We start from the raw sequence: 19196 nt of genomic DNA, 5'->3' as shown, positions 1-19196 counted from the left end.
TGGGGAGGGGGTGGGGTGAGATGTGACAGGGTGAGAGAGTGTCATGGACATGTATACACTACCAAATGTAAAATAGATAGCTAGTGGGAAGCAGCCGCATAGCACAGGGAGATCAGCTCGGTGCTTTGTGACCACCTAGAGGGGTGGGATGGGGAGGGTGGGAGGGAGGGAGATGCAAGAGGGAAGAGATATGGGAACATATTGTATATGTATAACTGATTAACTTTGTTATAAAGCAGAAGCTAACACACCATTGTAAGGCAATTATACTTCAATAAAGATGTTTTAAAAAAAAAAAAAGATACAGATTCAGATAAATACTGCATCTAACATTGATTTTCAATAAATATTCATTGTATTCACAAAGTAGCTGCAAGTGTAACTTCATGATAGTAAACATCTTTAAAACTTAAAAAAAAAAAAAAAAAGAAACCCCAATGCTTTACCATTTACTTAAAGAGATGTCATATGTTAATTTGGTTTTCAGACAGATTTTAAAAACGTACTCACCAACAAAAGGGAATAGCACAGAAATTGCACCTAAGCCTAGTACATGTAAACATTAACTATACAAGTAAATATGTCTAAAAATAATATTTTCTTTTTTTAATTCACCAAAAAGAAATTTTATTTGCAGTTGACTGATGGGGAGGATGATAGCTAGTAATAGTTTGGACTTCGGATTGTAGAGAAAATATTTTCCTGGAAAATACTGTATGTCCACTTCAGATAGATCCTATGGAAATTCGAATTCAGCCCATTTAAGAGTATAACCTCTGCAAGGCCGATGAGATGTAGCTCTCCAGTTCTTGTACCTGGAAGGCTGTTATCCACCACAGGAGCACACAAGAGTGCCCTTAAGCAGCTCAATCCCACCTAGAATCTAATCAAAGGCAACCCAAGTTTGAATTTTCCTGCTAGACTACAGAATAAGGAGATTTTGAAGTGCTTTTCTCACCTAGGGATACAGCAAAAGTGCAATTAAAAAAGGCAAAAGGAGAAACTCTTGTCTCTTAAGTCAAACATTCAGTTTATTAGTTGCCAGAACCCAATGACCTTTTGTTGGTATTTATTAAGCAGAAGCAATTTTGAGAACGTTTTCTCTTTTAACTTAGGAACTGTTTCTCTATATTTGCCTGTTTATTGAAAAGTTTTACCTGCACATCAGGCAATTAATTATATGTCACGTGATTGGAGGTCACCCTTGAAATGTTGATTTCTGAAGAAACAAAAAAAGCTAATTAGTTAAAGGATACATGAGAGAAGCTAGAAACTTCTGCTTTATCAATAGAACCAAAATTCGTAACTTGAGAGAGACTAGAGTCCTAGATTTCACTCATTACTTTGTTGAACTCACTCCTGAACACATACCATTGGTTACAAGGTGGGCCTGGCAAAAACACTGACCGATTTGGAATTTTATTATTCACGTTATTTTAGAAATAATTAATTTGTACATATTTCCTCAACCTTTAAACATTCGTAAATTATTAAAGAGCAAATAACAATTTAATCAAGGACTCAACTCTCCTTTATAATTTATTCCACCAGCATTTACTAGTAATCCTAATCACAACTCTGCAAAGTTTCATAATTTCAAAGATCAAAGAGGTTAGGTACTTAGTTTAGTAACAGAAGATGTGGAACAAGAGTCCAATGTCCCTGCATATGAACTTCACTCTACTGAGATACATTTCTTTTTTTCTTTTTTAAAAATATTTATTTATTTGGTTGCACCAGGTCTTAGTTGCAGCAGGCAGCCTCCTTAGTTGAGACTTGCCAGCTCCTTAGTTGCAGCACACAGGCTCCTTAGTTGCGGCATGCGAACTCTTAGTTGCGGCATGCATGTGGGATCTAGTTCCCTGACCAGGGATTGAACCCGGAACCCCTGCACTGGGAGCACGGAGGCTTATCCACTGCGCCACCAGGGAAGTCCCTGAGACGCATTTCTTAGAAATAAATTTCAATTCTCCTTTTTTATTGTGTATTTTAAATGATTCCATTCCCAGCCAAAATAGAAAACTACTCTGGCTCTAATATTCATTTCCATTCTACTTTTGACTAGACAAGTCACAAGTAACATTTACTACCAGATACACTCTACTGTGTTTTATGGATGTAAAGCTCAGGAATCAGTGTTATAATTTTTCTACCTAAAGAAAAATCCAAATCAATAAACCACATTGTAGTTTAATTCAAATAGTATTGAGTCCAATACTGCATTCAGAAGAACCTGTTAATGAGTGTTACTCTGCTTGTTAAATGGATCACCAAGTGATTACAGGAGAAAATACACAAACAGTAGAAAAAAAAATTTAAACAATGGAACATCTGCCATCTTGTGGTAAGAAGGAGGAAATGCAGCCACTGTTGAGTAGCTTCTAAATACTGTAACACTTCTGAGCATTTATTTCTTCCCATGAACATTGCTATGCATGTAAAAAGCCAATAACAATGTAATAGTTTCATTTTTTCCATAATCCATTCACAACCATTTTGCTTGACAGATTATCCACGAGTAAATCGCAAGGGCACTGAGATCCCCTTAAATTTGCCAAACGTTAATAGCTCCCTTCCTAAAACCAGTTGTCAAAAGATTGCTTCTCTATCCACCATGGCCTAGTAGTTTGATGCTAGTAGGCATCGAACTGCAACAGAAGGCTCAAAAGCAATTCATCTGATGTCTAAATAACACTTGAAGATTTGACTTCCCTCACAATTCTGGCCCGATCTATCTCCCTTTACCTGACATAACAACAACAGTAGTAGTTAACACTTGTTGAGCATTAACTGTGTATTGACTCAACCCTTACAACAACCTTAATGAGGTGAGGACTATTATCATCTTCCTCATTTTAAATTAAGAAGCAATTGAGGCACAGAGAAGTTAGTAACTTGCACAAGATTGTGGAGAAGAAAAAAGGATCTTTAAGCTGCTGAAACTTATTACATGTGATAGCATACAAATTGAAGTTTTCACTTAAAACCTTGAAATCCATGTCCTTTATACCACAATATAAATAAGAAATGCTATGAACCCCAGGTATAAGAGAAGCTTCAGTAGTAATTTTACTGAAGCCACAGAAACCAGAAGATGCAGGTAAATTACTTCAATGTAAGGACTTCAAAGAATCTCCTATTGACAGAATGCTAGTAGGTTTGGTAATTATACAACTACCTTATAGTACCAATGGGATTTGGAAGTTTTCACCCATGTCACAAGGAAAATGAGAAAATTGAGAACACAGCAACATCTTCATTAACTTAGTTAAAGGACTGGCCCCCACCCCCTTGCTGAATTGAGGTGTTTGTTTTAAAGTGCCATTTTTTAAGAATGAAATGATAGTGATGGTTGATAGCTACTATACCCTCATCAGGACCACATGATTCTTCCAGATGACTTACATACCTTATTTTTTGTGTTAGGCTTTTAGCCACATGGCAAAATCTTCCTTCTCCTGGGAAGAAAAGAAACTAAGATAGTCACTAATGTCCCAGCAACACTGAACTGCATGAATCTGCAAGTCATTGCAAAAGATAATTTGAGAAAAGGAAAAGAAAGCTGTAAGGTTGTATAAAATTTCCATCCCTTTGACCAGAAATGATCTGTTCATATTTTTTAGTTAATTAAAAATTTACACATTAAAAAAATTGAATAAAAACCCCATGATAACCTCAACAGATGCAGAAAAAAACTTCTGATAAAATTCAACATCCATTTATGATAAAAATTCTTCAGAAAGTGGGCATAGAGGGAACATACCTCAACATAATAAAGGCCATATATGACAAACCCACAGCTAGCATCATACTCAATGGTGAAAAAGCTGAAAGCATTTCCTCTAAGATCAGGAACAAGACAAGGATGCCCACTCTCACCACTTTTATTCAACACAGTTTTGGAAGTCCTAACCACAACAGAGAAGAAAAGGAGTCCAAATTGGAAAAGAAGTAAAACTGCCACTGTTTGCAGATGACATGATACTATACATAGAAAATCCTAAAGATGCCACCAGAAAACTACTAGAGTTCATCAATGAATTTGGTAAAGTTGCTGGACAGGAAATTAATATACAGACATCTGTTGCATTTCTATACACTAACAATGAAATATTAGAAGGAGAAGTTAAGGAAATAATCCCATTTACCATTGCATCAAAAAGAATAAAATACCTAGGAATAAACCTACCTAAGGAGGCAAAAGACCTGTAGTCTGAAAATTATAAGACACTGATGAAAGAAATTGAAGACGACACAAACAGATGGAAAGATATACCATGCTCTTGGATTGGAAGAATCAATATTGTTAAAATGACCATACTACCCAAGGCAATCTACAGATTCAATTCAATCTCTATCAAATTACCATTGGCATTTTTCAGAGAACTAGAACAAATAACTTTAAATTTTGTATGGAAACACTAAAGACCCCAAATAGCCAAAACAATGTTGAGAAAGAAGAATGGAGCCAGAGGAGTCAGGCTCCCTGACTTCAGACTATACTACAAAGCTACAGTAATCAAAACAGTATGGTACTGGCACAAAAACATATAGACCAATAGAACTGGATAGAAAGCTCAGAATAAAACTCATGTACTTATGGTCAATTAATCTAGGACAAAGGAGATAAGAATATACAATGGAGAAAAGACAGTCTCTTCAGTAAGTGATGGCGGGAAAACTGGACAGCTACATGTAAGAAAATGAAATTACAACATTCTCTAACACCATATACAAAAATAAACCCAAAATGGATTAAAGACCTAAATGTAAGATCGGATACTATAAAACTTCTAGAGGAAAACATAGGCAGAACACTCTTTGACATAAATTGCAGCAGTATCATTTTGAATCTGCCTTCTAGAATAATGGAAACAAAAACAAATGGGACCTAAATAAACTTAAAAGCTTTTGCACAGCAAAGGAAACCATAAACAAAACAAAAAGACAACCTATGGACTGGGAGAAAATATTTGCAAATGATAGTACTGACAAGGGATTAATTTCTGAAATATATAAACAGCTGATACAGCTCAACATCAAAAAAACAAACAACCCAATCAAAAAATGGGCAGAAAATCTAGATAGACATTTCTCCAAAGACATAGAGATAGCCAACAGGCACATGAAAAAATGCTCAACATCACTAATTATTAGAGAATGCAAATCAAAACTACAATGAGGTATCACCTCACACCCATCAGAATGGCCATCCTTAAAAGTCTACAAATAACAAACACTGGAGTGGGTGTAGAGAAAAGGGAACACTCCTACACTGTTGGTGGGTATATAAATTGGTACAGCCACTATGCAGAACAGTATGGAGGTTCCTTAAAAAACTAAAAATAGTTACCATATGATCCTGCAATCCCACTCCTGGGCATATAGCCGGAGAAAACTCTAATTCAAAAAGATACATGCACCCCAATGTTCACTGCAGCACTATTTACAATAGCAAAGACATGGAAGTAACTTAAATATCAACAGATGAATGGATAAAGAAGATGTGGTACATATATACAATGGAATATTACTCAACCATAAAAAAGAATGAAATAATTCTGTTTGCAGTGGCATGGATGGACCTAGAGATTATCATACTAAGTGAAGTCAGACTGAGAAAGACAAATATCATATGATACTTACAAGTGGAATCTTAAAAAAAAATACAAATGAACTTATTTACAAAACAGAAACACGCACAGAGATAGACGATAAATTTATGGTTACCAACGGGGATAGTGGGGGATTAGGAGTTTGGGATTAACGTATACACATTACTATATATAAAATAGATAAACAAGGTCCTACTGTACAGCACAGGGTACTATATTCAATATTATCTAATAATCTATAATGGAAAAGAATCTGGAAAAGGATATATATGTATATCTGAATCACTTTGCTGTACACGTGAAACTAACACATTGTAAATCAACTATACTCCAATAAAAATTTTTTTAAAAATTTGTATATTCATAGTCCAGCATTCAAATCCCCATGAAAGCAGCCAATGCTTCAATGCTACCAGTTTCATGATCACCTTTCCTAGATATTTGTATGATCAAGTAATTTTATCTATTGTTTTCATTTTACACAAAAGGTATGTCACATGTCCCACGTCTTCCTCTTTTCACTTAATGATGTGTCTTGAAGGTATTTCCATATATACAGTACATAGTTCTCATTCTTGTTAGTTATAGCTGTATAGTATTCTTTCTTAAGTGTCATTCAACGCATCCTATATTAAACATTTAGGCCATTTTAATCTTTTATTACTTTAAGCAATGTTTCATAATGAAGACTTCTGAAAGTCATATTGCACATAAAGTATATTAAATTTTCCAAAATGGCATTTTAAATCAGATTATTTGATTTTGATACAGAGTGTCAAATTAAGCTCAAGAGGTTATACTGACTTACTTACACAACCTACTACAAAACACAACTTCCTTAAACTCTTGCCAACAGTTGTTCTTTATAACATGATAGGTTTAAAAAATTAGGTTAAAAAATTTAAAAGTATCTTCATAGCTTTTAACTTGCATTTCCTAAATTAAGGTTAAAAATCTTTTCATACTTAAGAATTATTTGCATTTTTTCCCAGTTAACTCTCCACATCCTTCATGCCTTAAAAAAACCTTTATCTTTAGATATTAGCCTCTTGAACTGTGACAAGTTGCAATTCTGCACACTGCCCGCCCCATTTGTCATTTTTCTCAATTAGAAGTTGCTAGTCTACAGAGTCTTTTAAATATCAATTTCGTTTACAGTTTGGGTTCAGTGTCATACTTAGAAAGGCCTAGTACTTTCTCAAAAGTCCCTTATGGTTTCTAGTACTTAGTTTCATTTTCCCTTTCCAACTAATCTGATTCTTCTGATGGAGGGCATAAAACTTTTTTCCCATTTGGCTACCCATTATCCCCATACCACTTAAAGAATAATCTCTCTTCCCTCATCAACTTGAAATATTTTTATCCAATATTAATTTCCAAATGTATTCGAGTATTTATACATCCTGTATTATGATCTTTTTCACTATACACCAGAACCGTAGCTTCTTTACACTTTTATTTCTAGAAATTTTTGTTATTGCTCTTGTAAATGGGATCTTCCTTTTTCCAACAGATCTTCTGGTTGTTGTTCAGATATATTAACAGTTGCTGGCTTCTGTGTATTAATGTTGTACCCAGTCACCTGGCTGAACTTGCTTGTTTCATACTGTTCTTTTGAGGCTTCAGTTTTATATAAATGCTTCTATTTGTAAACAGGAAAACAAAACCTAAATGTGACCAAGCAGGCTCACCTCAGTACTGAAACAAATTTTTGGTATACCCTTCTAATCGAACATTAATACAGAGCAGTTAAAATGAGCTGCCCTTGTTAAACAGGGTCAGATAATTAAAATGTAAAGAAGTTACAGAAGTGTTCACATGCAATACCATTTGTTTCGCAAACACTAAATGCGTGTCACTATTTCACTAATGAAAGACTGAATTCCATAATTCCTAATGTCATAAGGGTTTATATGCTGACAGATATGCAGCAAGAGTGAAAACATGGATAAGATATGGTTACTTCTGAAGAGTGGGAGGGAAATTAAATGGCAAAGTGATAAGGAGGGCTTCTACTTCTTCTGTGTAATTTATTTAAAGAAAAAAAAAAGCTTGAACCAAATACTGCTAAAGTGAAACATCTGTTAAATACAGGTGGGAGAACGGCTGTTCATTACAAAAGTCCAGGTGCTTTTGTGAATGTCTGAAGTATTTCTTAACACAGGCTTTTAGAGAAACATTTTTGACTGACCTGTTGTCTAGCATTCTATAATTTTTATCTCAAAATAATCAATTTGGGCTTTGTGAAAAGAGAGATTTCACTGATTTTGGCAAGTTTCTGAAATGTTTTACTTTCTCCTTTGCATATTTTAGTAGTAGAAATTACCCCATTTGTCTGCTTTCTACCGCTAGAATGTAAGCTATAGGAGCAGGCATTTTCCCCTTTATGTTCAGATGCATACTCAAAGCCTTAATGGGTAGACACTCAATAAATTGAACGATAAATGACTTTTAAGTGTTGATTTCCTTGATTTGGAAACCTGGGTGTAATTGTGGAACCTGGATACCATGTAAATGCAGTACAAGAACCAGGTTTTGTCTAAACAGCAGGTTTTATTTTAGCCTTAATATAAACACAGGAAAGTTCTGGTAAAACACAACCATACAATTTCTTGTCTACTTGGTATATAGTAGGGATTGGCAAGAGTCACATATAGCTCAGTATGGAAGCTATATAGTTTCCTTTTCTGATTATGGATTTCTTCTTTTAACTCAGAATCTCCATTTCCAGTTTTTGAGAATCTTTGGTTCAGCTCAAAGATAATTCCTATATCTCAATTGCATAGCTTGTATCATTAATTTCAGAGATAAATTATGATAATGAGATATCAATTGTCACCAACATTGACTGGTTAATCTATAGAGAACAAGACTGTAGAACTCCTATTACATTAAGAAATAATAATTACTGTAAATACAGTAATTTCCTGAAGAAATAGTTTATGGATGTCTTTGAAGTTGCAAATCAGTATCTTCCACCTCTAGTGTATTCTATTTCTACAGAAACAGTCATGTCATTAGCCTACGAAAAAAGACTCCATGATGTAATAAACAGACAAAAGACAATCCAAGTACAATTTTTTAATAAAGATAATTACAAAAGATGGAAAAATCAGCTCAGAAAGGCCAATTACTTCTTTAATAGAGCAGTTTTTTGACATAATAACACATCAGTTTTAAATACTATCACATAAAGCATGGTGGAGAAAAGAAATTTTGCTTCGTAATTAGAAAACTCACAATAAAACTTGCCAAGAAAAACAAAACCAAAAAAGCCATTTTGAAAATAAATACAGTCCATGCCAAAGTAGTATAAAATGAAGCCAGAAGTCTTCAAAAAGAAAACATTTTTCTTCCCAATATTTTCTCACTGAAAGTGATGAGACTCTCAAATTCAAGGGTTGCTGAGCTGCTCTGATTTGGCTCTGTTAAAAGAGGCAACATGAAATATTAAAAACAGCACAATCACCATTTAATGCACCGACCAATGGATCAGTCTTCAGTGAGTCCTCATTCTGGGCTCATACCAAGAAACACGCTAAGCTGACAGTGCCTTGAGTGTTTTTGGAGTACTGACTGCCTTGATCTTTCTAGGGCTTTTACAATCTATTCCAAGTCATCCTATGAAGGCTAGCACAAAATTATGTGTGGCTAAGCATTTACATGCTTTCCAACAATAAAAACCTCAACTACGGTTTTTTAAAAAATTATGTACGGTTTAAAAGAAAAATTATGTTATGCTAGCCCAGTGCTTCTTAAATTTACCTGTCTCACAACACTAAAAAACCATGTATACAGAAATAAGAGCACCATGAAAGATCACGAGTGCCTACATAAAAGTTAATAGCGGGCTTCCCTGGTGGCACAGTGGTTAAGAATCCACCTGCCAATGCAGGGGACACGGGTTTGAGCCCTGGTCCTGGAAGATACCATATGCCATGGAGCAACTAAGCCTGTGCACCACTACTACTGAGCCTGTGCTCTAGAGCCCACGAGCCACAACTACTGAGCCCGCGTGCCTAGAGCCTGTGCTCCACAACAAGAGAAGCCACTGCAATGAGAAGCCTGCGCACCGCAACAAAGAGTAGCCCCCGCTCGCCCCAACTAGAGAAAGCCCGCACGCAGCAATGAAGACCCAACGCAGCCAAAAATAAATAAATTAAATAAATTAAAAAAAAAAAAAGTTAATAGCAAAACAAGGCTCAGATAAATTATGTTCAAGAATATAAATTGGGGCTTCCCTGGTGGTGCAGTGGTTGAGAATCTGCCTGCCAATGCAGGGGACACGGGTTCGAGCCCGGGTCTAGGAAGATCCCACATGCCGCGAAGCAACTGGGCCCGTGAGCCACAACTACTGAGCCTGTGCGTCTGGAGCCTGTGCTCCGCAACAAGAGAGGCCACGATAATGAGAGGCCCGCGCACCGCGATGGAGAGTGGCCCCCACTTGCCGCAACTAAAGAAAGCCCTCGCACAGAAACGAAGACCCGACACAGCCATAAATAAAAAATAAACAAAAAATTTAAAAAATAATAATAATAAAACAAGGAGAATCAAACATTAAAAAAAAAAAGAATATAAATTGATCTATATTCAGTTACAATACTTATTATTACCAGTCTTTGTAATTTTTTAAAAGCAAGCTACATAAATGAAAAATGAGAAAGTAGATGACATATAAACTAACAGTTAAGATACATATATTGTCTTATGCACCATTACAGACTAAAATTCAGAGCATCTCATAACAACTTACTGATATTCCAGGTTCAGTTCAGTACTTCTCAAAAGAATACATGTACACCCACCCCAACCCCAGTATGTGCTCATTATTTTTATAGTATATGAAAATTACTAGATAAAGAATATAGTTTACCCTTTGGTATCTGTTTTTTCACCACTATTGTCCTTGGATTTATCTTCTTCTTTAACATCTAAAAACAAAAATTGGGAAGAGATTAACACCTACTTTGAAATATAAAGTGTATACATTTTATTTTAAAATATATCTTACTTAAAATATAAAAAACTGCCATATACAATCTTACTATTCATGAAATCAGTAACTAAATAAGCTTTGTGTTAGGTGCTGTACTAAATGACAGAGGTTCAAGGTGTCAGTATAACACTGTAGTCCTGCCTTTGGGAAGTTTTCTTCTATGGGATCACAGCACTACAGCCAGGATATGTGCTGTGAAGAAGTCCAGCCTACAGATGTGAGCACAGCACTGTGGGAGATTAGGAAAGGCTATGATGAAGAAGTGACGTCTGAGAGACATTCTGAAGAACAAATAGTTTTTGGGTGGGAAACGGGGAGAAGTATCTTGAACAGAGGGAAAGCTTAAAAGGACTTTGAGGCAAGAAGGAATTAGGTTGGAAGGAAGAACTGAAAGACCAATGTGGCTGGAGTACTGTGAGAAGGGGACAGAATTAGAGGAGGCCAGAGACAAAACAGAAGCTAAATTCTACTGCTTATATAACCATTAGTTTTTAACCCTCACTAAATAAGTACCAAAACTTTACTATTTAAAAAAAAATTAATGAAACAGGAGGAGCAACACTACCTATTCAAGATCACTGAAACAAATCAGCCCAAATGTACTAAATTTTTTCTTTAGATAAGCAAATGAACCAAAGTTGTGAGGCACTGATTATAATACAAACACATGGCAATATGGTTACTATGACATTTGTTTAGGCTTCTGGCTTAATTTAGGATGTGCAAACTTAAATAATTCAAAGTGCCAAATGGGATAGGGGGAGGGAGGTACAGAAAAGAAACGTTCCTAACTTCAGGTTTTGAACTACAGATTTTTAAAAATGTTTTCTATGGTAATATTTCTTTTATCTGTAGGCTGCAAGATTTTAACAAATCCAAGACCCTATAAGAAGAATTTCATTACCAAATTTCATTACCGTATCAGTAACAAAAGTATTTAGGAACTACTATGAGATTAATCCATTACCAGGCCATTAAGCCAGATCAAAAAGTACTCTCATTTTTAGCTTAAATAGCAATGAAAGATAAGCACCATAGTGCACCCACTTTCCCGTTTGGAAGAAAAAGCATAGAAAAGATAAAGATTTAAAAACAGGAAGAAACACCAAAAAGGAAAACAAACAAACAAACAGAAAAACCAGACAAGACAAATTGACAGTAAGAGAAAAAAATACTAGAAAAATCCTACAACTAAAGCTAAGTCCTTCTTACCTCCATCACAGCTGGAATTTCTGGATGTCAATCAGTACACAAGAGCAGACTGGAGCCATCATTGTAATACATTGGGAAGTTAAAATTATAAAACGGTAGATAGAGAACAGTAGCGTATAGAGGAGTCAATCCACGAACAAGAACAGAACTAGATGTGTCAGACATGCTACGGATTCCTAACTCTCTAGTAAAAAAGAACACGAGAGCCAGCTTACTCACATAACTTCAATATGATAGGAAAAGGATGATGGACCAGTATCTCTGAATCAGTTTTCCACATGCTACAGGGTCAAAATTAACAGGTCAACTAAAACCTGTGCTCATCACCTTTACTTGCATATAGGTATCAGGTATCCATCAGGAAATGCACCAAGTGCAAGAATACAGATATTTAGCATATTGCATTCTCTAGCCATGAGCAGCTCAATCTAGCAGAGAGATATAAAAAGTCCCTAATGAGGTGCTATAATACAATGTGTTAAATAAAATAAAATGACCCAGGTATGTGTAAGTGCTCTGAAAACTCAGATAAAAGTAACACATTCTGGTAGCAAATTCAATGCCCTAAAGCATCTATTTTCTCAACAGATAAACTGACACAGCATTTTTAAAATTAAGACAGCAGAAAGTATTATCTCCTCCCAACCCAGCTGCCAAATCCCTTCCCATCTTTCTGCAGCTTTTATGTTTCCTTCATATAATTTCTGAACAAAGTCTATTCTCTGAGCCTTTTCAAAATAGTGAAACTAGTCTAAGGATAGATAATGTGACTCTTCTGTGTTTTATTACCATCAAATAAACTTACAGGTAGTTACAAATTATCTTAGAATTTCAGCTCTGCTCACAGGCTACATATGGATCTATAACCACTTTGTCCTCTCTCTTACCCAATCTGTATCATAGTGCAATGTTCACTATTTTAAGCCTATGTCGTCAAGAAGAGAGAGTTTCCTGTAATATAAAAACAAATGTGACTAATAACATTCAGAGAGCTCTAATTAAAAGAGCTTACTTACATGGGGGGAAGAAAAAAAGTCACCTACTTAGCACACTCACCCCCTCCAATACTTGTGTAATTGACTTCAGGATCTCATAAAAATTGCAGTATAGCTCACTTTCGAAAACTTACAATTAAAACATTAATCAAAAAATAAATCTGACCTGTTTTTTTGTCCTCTGTTTCCTTCTTGTCTTCTTCAATTCTAGCTTTCTTTGCTCCTTTCTTATGATCAGCCACATTTCTACGACCTCCCTCTCCTTCGTCCTCAGAATCTGAGAATTCTTCATCACAAGCTATCCGTTTGTCTGATGCTCGAACTGATACATTAAAGATTTTTAATAAAAGTTTTGACAAAAGCAGTCACAGGTTTTACAATTGTTAAGTGCACCCCTCTACAAAAGAACTAGCCAGTCACCACATTTAAAAGAAAGGATAACAGATTTTAAGATTAGAACTGAATGCATGGCTTGCTAAATACTGAAAATTTAGCTTTAATCTAGGAAGAAATAATTCAAAGAAACATGAAAAACATTTGCAGATCTCATTAAAAAAACAAACAACTTTGGAGGAAAAAAACTGTGTTTTCCTGATAGGTGGTGGGAATGATGTCTTCAAATAAAAAGTAATCTTTTATTTCAGAGCTGAGAGGGGAAGTAGAGAAAATAAAAAATATTAACACCAAGTATGTTAGAATGTCTATACCGTGATAGCATACCATTATGCTATAAACCTACGAATCATATTAAGTGGAATTAGACTGTAGAATCAAACAGAAGGTGCTTAATGTTATTCAACTCACTCTACATAAGTGGTTAATTTGTGGAAACTTCTGATCATATATGCAGTCAAATAAACTGAAATGGCTGACACTCCAATCAAGCTTTGAGACGTAGGAAATTAAATCCACGTAAGATTAAAAAAATGGTAAAAATAAAGACAGTAATGATAGTGTGCTCACGAACAGGGGTCCCCAACGCCCCGGACCATGGACCAGTACCAGTCTGCAGCCTGTCAGGAACCAGGCCACACAGCAGGGGGTGAGCAGCGGGCGAGTGAATCAGCGAAGCTTCATCTGTCGCTCCCCATCACCTTCATTACCGCCTGAACCAACCCCCACTCCCGGTCGGTGGAAAAACTGTCTTCCACGAAACCAGTCCCTGCTGCCAAAAAGGTTGGGGACTGCTGCTCATGAAAACATGTGAAGTTCCTGGGCCACCAAAACCTTCAATTTATAATGTTCTTTTAATAAACCAGAAAAATGTAACAGAATACACATCAATGGACTATCTTACTAGAAATTCTCTTGTCTGGATCTTCTGCATCTTCATCTCCACTGTCTTCATGAACTGCATCTTCCGGAATAGCTTGCATTTGGACGCCAGGTGCATGTGGCAACATGCGTAAATTTTCAAATAAACGCTGTCTAAATTACAACATGCGCAGTTATTAGAAAAAATTATTTTCTTTCAAGTTCCTTTTAAATGTAAGAGGAAACATTATGCAAAAAAATTGCATCTTTTATCTAGCTTAACCTATGAATTAAAATAGTAATATTTACTGAGCACTGATACTTTACATATTATTAACCCATTTAATCCTCAAAATTTACAAGGTAGATACTATTTCATCCCCCATTTCAAGGATGAGGAAATATAAGCACAAAGGCAAATTAACTTGCCAAAAGTCACAGAGCTAGTATGTGGTAAAGAGAGCACACAAACCCAGGTCTGTGTACTACACATGTCTCTCTAAACACTCCATTCTTAGATAAAGCTCTATCAAAATGTTTCAATGAAAATAAATTTCACTTTCATGTAAAAGTAAGAAAATATAAAATTTATAGTGCCCCTTTCAATTGAAAAATCCATTTTAACTAATAGAAAATGGAAATATTTTTGAGCTATGAATCCCATACATTTTCCATTATTTTATAAAATTAATCAATAACCTTAAGGTTTCAAATACTTTTGACAAAGGAAATACCCATGTATAAAGCTAAAATGACCTACTGCATTTGGCCCTCTAAAAACTCCTAACGCTGTATCAAGATGAAATGTTTATCAAATCAATTCAATGATGTCTTACTTTATCTTTTCCATATATTCTGGAGTGTTCTGGTTTGTCATGTTTGAAGGACTAATATGCAGTTTGAAGTCTGGTCCAAAATACTCAAAGTAATCATTATATGGCAATTCTATCAAAAACAATGAAATAAAGTTACATATTAAAAGCTCAATTTTCACACAAATCCATGCACAAAATCCAGATGCAAGTTGTGAAATATTTCCAGAGAAAATGTTTAAAAGTGAATGCAAAATGAATTCATTAAGTGACTGCTCTCCTATTTACATGGTTTTGGAATCAACTGTAATCACCTAAACATCTTTTTCTATGAATTGACAGTTCATCCAATAAAGACATCAAAATAAGAACACTTACCATTGGGAATCTCACAATCAAGGGCAACAGCAGTCTCATATGTCCAACATCGAGCAACATTGCGGATTGTGTATCCACCTCCCCCAAGCATCAGTAATGGTAAATTGAAAGTTTTTACGACTTCTACACATTTAGCATGACCTAAAACAAAGAAAATTTGGGTAAATACATTTGCACATTGTAACAGTTGGAAAAATAAATTTTAAAAAGATAATACAAACAATACTTTACTCAACCAAAATGGCTTTTAATATGTGAAAATTTCTAGTTTAAAACTTCTATCAAACACCTTTTATGCAATGATATACAAAACACAATAAGACATAACTGGCTATGTTAGCAAGTGTCCCTGATCAAATATACAACTATATTAATATTAAAATATGAATATAACACATTTTATTAATGTGATATGAAGATATTATGTTCCTGTAAGGTTACCTGGGGGAAAAAATAAGTGAGGTTGCAATGAAACACTGTATAATCTAATCTAAACTGACTTTTTGTTACCACTTTCCTCCATAGACATGTACAGAAAAATTATGTAAGGCTATACAGGTTTAACTATAGGCTATCGTTAGGCAGTGGTATTACGGACATTTTTCTTAACTTATCTAAAATTATAAAATTAATATCTATTACTATTAAAAAAAACTTTAACAAATTTCTATGTGTAGAAATTTCAGTATAAAGTAAACCTAACATGAAAACAAAATATTTCCTTTGGATGCCATAGTTTAAAAAACAGTTACGAGTTACTAGTAACTTCTTATATTATCATCATCATTCAGGAACACAAGTCAATGTTTAAAGCAAGAAAAAAAATCCTTCAATTATAGAAGAAATTGATGTATGCTGAATAATATTTTGGAAAAATCAAAAGAGTACAAAGAAAAAACTACCTAAAATTCTATCATCCAAAGATAGTTTTTGAATATTCCTTTCCAATTCTTTTTGAGTTAATTTTTAAAAGCTTAATGGTATGTTTTCTTCATGTAACTATACTGTGAGCATTTTCATTAAGTAGTCAATAGTTACATTATATGCTTTGTGACCACCTAGAGGGGTGAGATAGGGAGGGTGGGAGGGAGGGAGATGCAAGAGGGAAGAGATATGGGGACATATGTATAACTGATTCACTTTGTTATAAAGCAGAAACTGACACACCACTGTAAAGCAATTATACTCCAATAAAGATGTTAAAAAAAAAGGGTATAAAAATATGTATAAATACGTGAAATTATGTATAAGGACATAAAAAGTGTAAATACATAAACATATAACATATATAAAAACATATATATATATATATAAAACAGTTACATTATATGATTCATAACCCAACTGTTATTACTGCAATTATGAAAATTCAGGTTTCTTATAATAGAGGAAAACCATTTGGGTATTTTTTAAAGATGAAACAAACAAACAGTTAACTTAAAGATAACAGTAAAGATAGCTGGCTAAACAAAGACATTTACTTTTCTTTCATCTCAAAACCTGATAAAAATGGTTATAAAGGAATTTTTTAAAGGCTCAAATTTATAAAAATGAAGAATGGGAGAGCATACAACAGTATCAATAGAAAATAAGATAGAAAGGAGACAGACAAGAGGTAAACTGACTTTAGCAGTTTGAACTGAAGCTGGCAGTGGAGAAAGCTTGGAATCAAGTTTGACATTTGGGATTGCAAATATCTTTACATGCTTTATACAACGGACATTCTATCAGTCAGCTGAAATAGAATATAGATTTATAGTAAGTAAAATAAAATGCTGTAGTTTGTGATTATGAAAGCTATTGCTTTTAAGTACAAGCATTAATAACTTTCAAAAAGTTAAGAAAACTGACAAGTTAATACACATCTTAAGAGTACATTAAGTAGATTTTAAGAAGATTGTATCCATTTTGAGGAAACAGACAGTTATCTGCACATTATTTTCAACAATACGAAACTTCTGCTTTTTGGCCACTTTTGACCTAGCAAGAAAAGGGGCAATTAATTTCAAATTGTTCAACCTAATATAAGCAGAATAGATTGATTACGTCATAATTCTAATGCTGGCTGGCATAGGAGCTATTGTAACATCAAATAAAATAGCCTTTAATATCTGTATTTAGTTATTAAATTCCATTTAGGCCAAGAGTTGTTCTGGAAAAAGTTCTACTTGAGAATTCTTCACATTTTATGAGAGAATTCAAAACAGAACATGAACTTGTTACCTAAAAGTTCACAAGGAAAACAACTCTAAAATCATGTACAATATCCATGATAAATCACAACTAATCCACACATAATAAATTTTAAGAACTTATTAAATAAAATTTCAGATTTATTCTTATACCCTAGCAGTTCATTCCATAATGGTGATCTTTACTTTGGTCTGGACCTCTATCATACGTTGATTTCAACACTTATAAGCAAAGAACAGCTCGATGTTCTACCAGATCTACAGAGGAAATTCACCCAAACAGGAACAAGTCAGAAGGCTGTTCTTCATAGAGGTAAAACTGATAGAACACTTGATCCATCTGAATATAATGTACTATTTATAAATACCGGCAATTTATTCATGAGTAAGGAGAAAACTAAGGAAATGACAAAATTGTATGGGGAAAAACAAGTTATGCAAAAGGGAAACTGAATAAGCTGAAACACGCTTTAATGTTGCTGGTGATGCCATTAACACTGAATACCATGACCAAAATTCTGGTCTAAATACCAGATTTAAATTGTAAAAATGGAAATATTGGAAGGGTGTATGCATGTGTTGGGGACAAAGTGGTGACTCCCTCTTCTTTCACAATGTAAAGTGAATATACAAGGTTAAAATTAAAAATTAAAAATAATAAAGCTTGGGGAAATGGATTAGAGACCTAAATATAAGACTGGACACTATAAAACTCTTAGAGGAAAACATAGGAAGAACACTCTTTGACATAAATCACAGCAAGATCCTTTTTGACCCACCTCCCAGAGAAATGGAAATAAAAACAAAAATAAACAAGTGGGACCTAATGAAACTTCAAAGCTTTTGCACAGCAAAGGAAACCATAAACAAGACGAAAAGACAACCCTCAGAATGGGAGAAAATATTTGCAAATGAATCAACGGACAAACGATTAATCTCCAAAATATATAAACAGCTCATTCAGCTCAATATTAAAGAAACAAACACCCCAATCCAAAAATGGACAGAAGACCTAAGTAGACATTTCTCCGAAGAAGACATACAGACGGCCACGAAGCACATGAAAAGATGCTCAACATCACTAATTATTAGAGAAATGCAAATCAAAACTACAATGAGGTATCACCTCAATCCTGTTAGAATGGGCATCATCAGAAAATCTACAAACAACAAATGCTGGAGAGGGTGTGGAGAAAAGGGAAACCTCTTGCACTGTTGGTGGGAATGTAAATTGATACAGCCACTATAGAGAACAATATGGAGGTTCCTTAAAAAACTAAAAATAGAATTACCATATGACCCAGCAATCCCACTACTGAGCATATACCCAGAGAAAACCGTAATTCAAAAAGAAACATGCACCCGCATGTTCATTGCAGCACTATTTACAATAGCCAGGTCATGGAAGCAACCTAAATGCCCATCAGCAGACGAATGGATAAAGAAGTTGTGGTATATATATACAATGGAATATTACTCAGCCATAAAAAGGAACGAAAATGAGTCATTTGTTGAGACGTGGATGGATCTAGAGACTGTCATACAGAGTGAAGGAAGTCAGAAAGAGAAAAACAAATATCGTATATTAATGCATGTATGTGGAACCTAGAAAAATGGTACAGATGAGCCAGTTTGCAGGGCAGAAGTTGAGACACAGATGTAGAGAATGGACATATGGACACCAAGGGGGGAAAACTGCGGTGGGGTGGGGATGGTGGTGTGCTGAATTGGGCGATTGGGAT

General features: G+C 34.7%; 1 protein-coding gene across 2 annotated transcripts in view; it reads right to left on the bottom strand.

Moving 5' to 3' along the window:
• Positions 1-1104: 1104 nt before the first annotated feature.
• Positions 1105-19196, bottom strand: part of HDAC2 (histone deacetylase 2) — a 40507-nt gene continuing 22415 nt past the window's right edge. Inside the window, exons 9-14 of one of the 2 annotated variants that reach the window (XM_059941377.1) lie at positions 15263-15403; positions 14909-15017; positions 14116-14246; positions 12985-13140; positions 10489-10546; positions 1105-1219 (exon numbers count right to left, since the gene is read on the bottom strand). In XM_059941377.1, coding sequence (XP_059797360.1) covers positions 1177-1219; positions 10489-10546; positions 12985-13140; positions 14116-14246; positions 14909-15017; positions 15263-15403 — 638 coding nt within the window. In that variant the 3' untranslated portion in view covers positions 1105-1176. Of the gene's footprint in view, positions 1220-8148; positions 9041-10488; positions 10547-12984; positions 13141-14115; positions 14247-14908; positions 15018-15262; positions 15404-19196 lie in introns of those variants that run through there. The other variant, XM_059941378.1, reaches the window with a different exon arrangement.

Source organism: Balaenoptera ricei, chromosome 12 (assembly GCF_028023285.1).
Source record: "Balaenoptera ricei isolate mBalRic1 chromosome 12, mBalRic1.hap2, whole genome shotgun sequence".
NCBI classification, from domain to species: Eukaryota; Metazoa; Chordata; class Mammalia; order Artiodactyla; family Balaenopteridae; genus Balaenoptera; species Balaenoptera ricei.
This window is presented reverse-complemented; position numbering and strand designations above follow the sequence as displayed.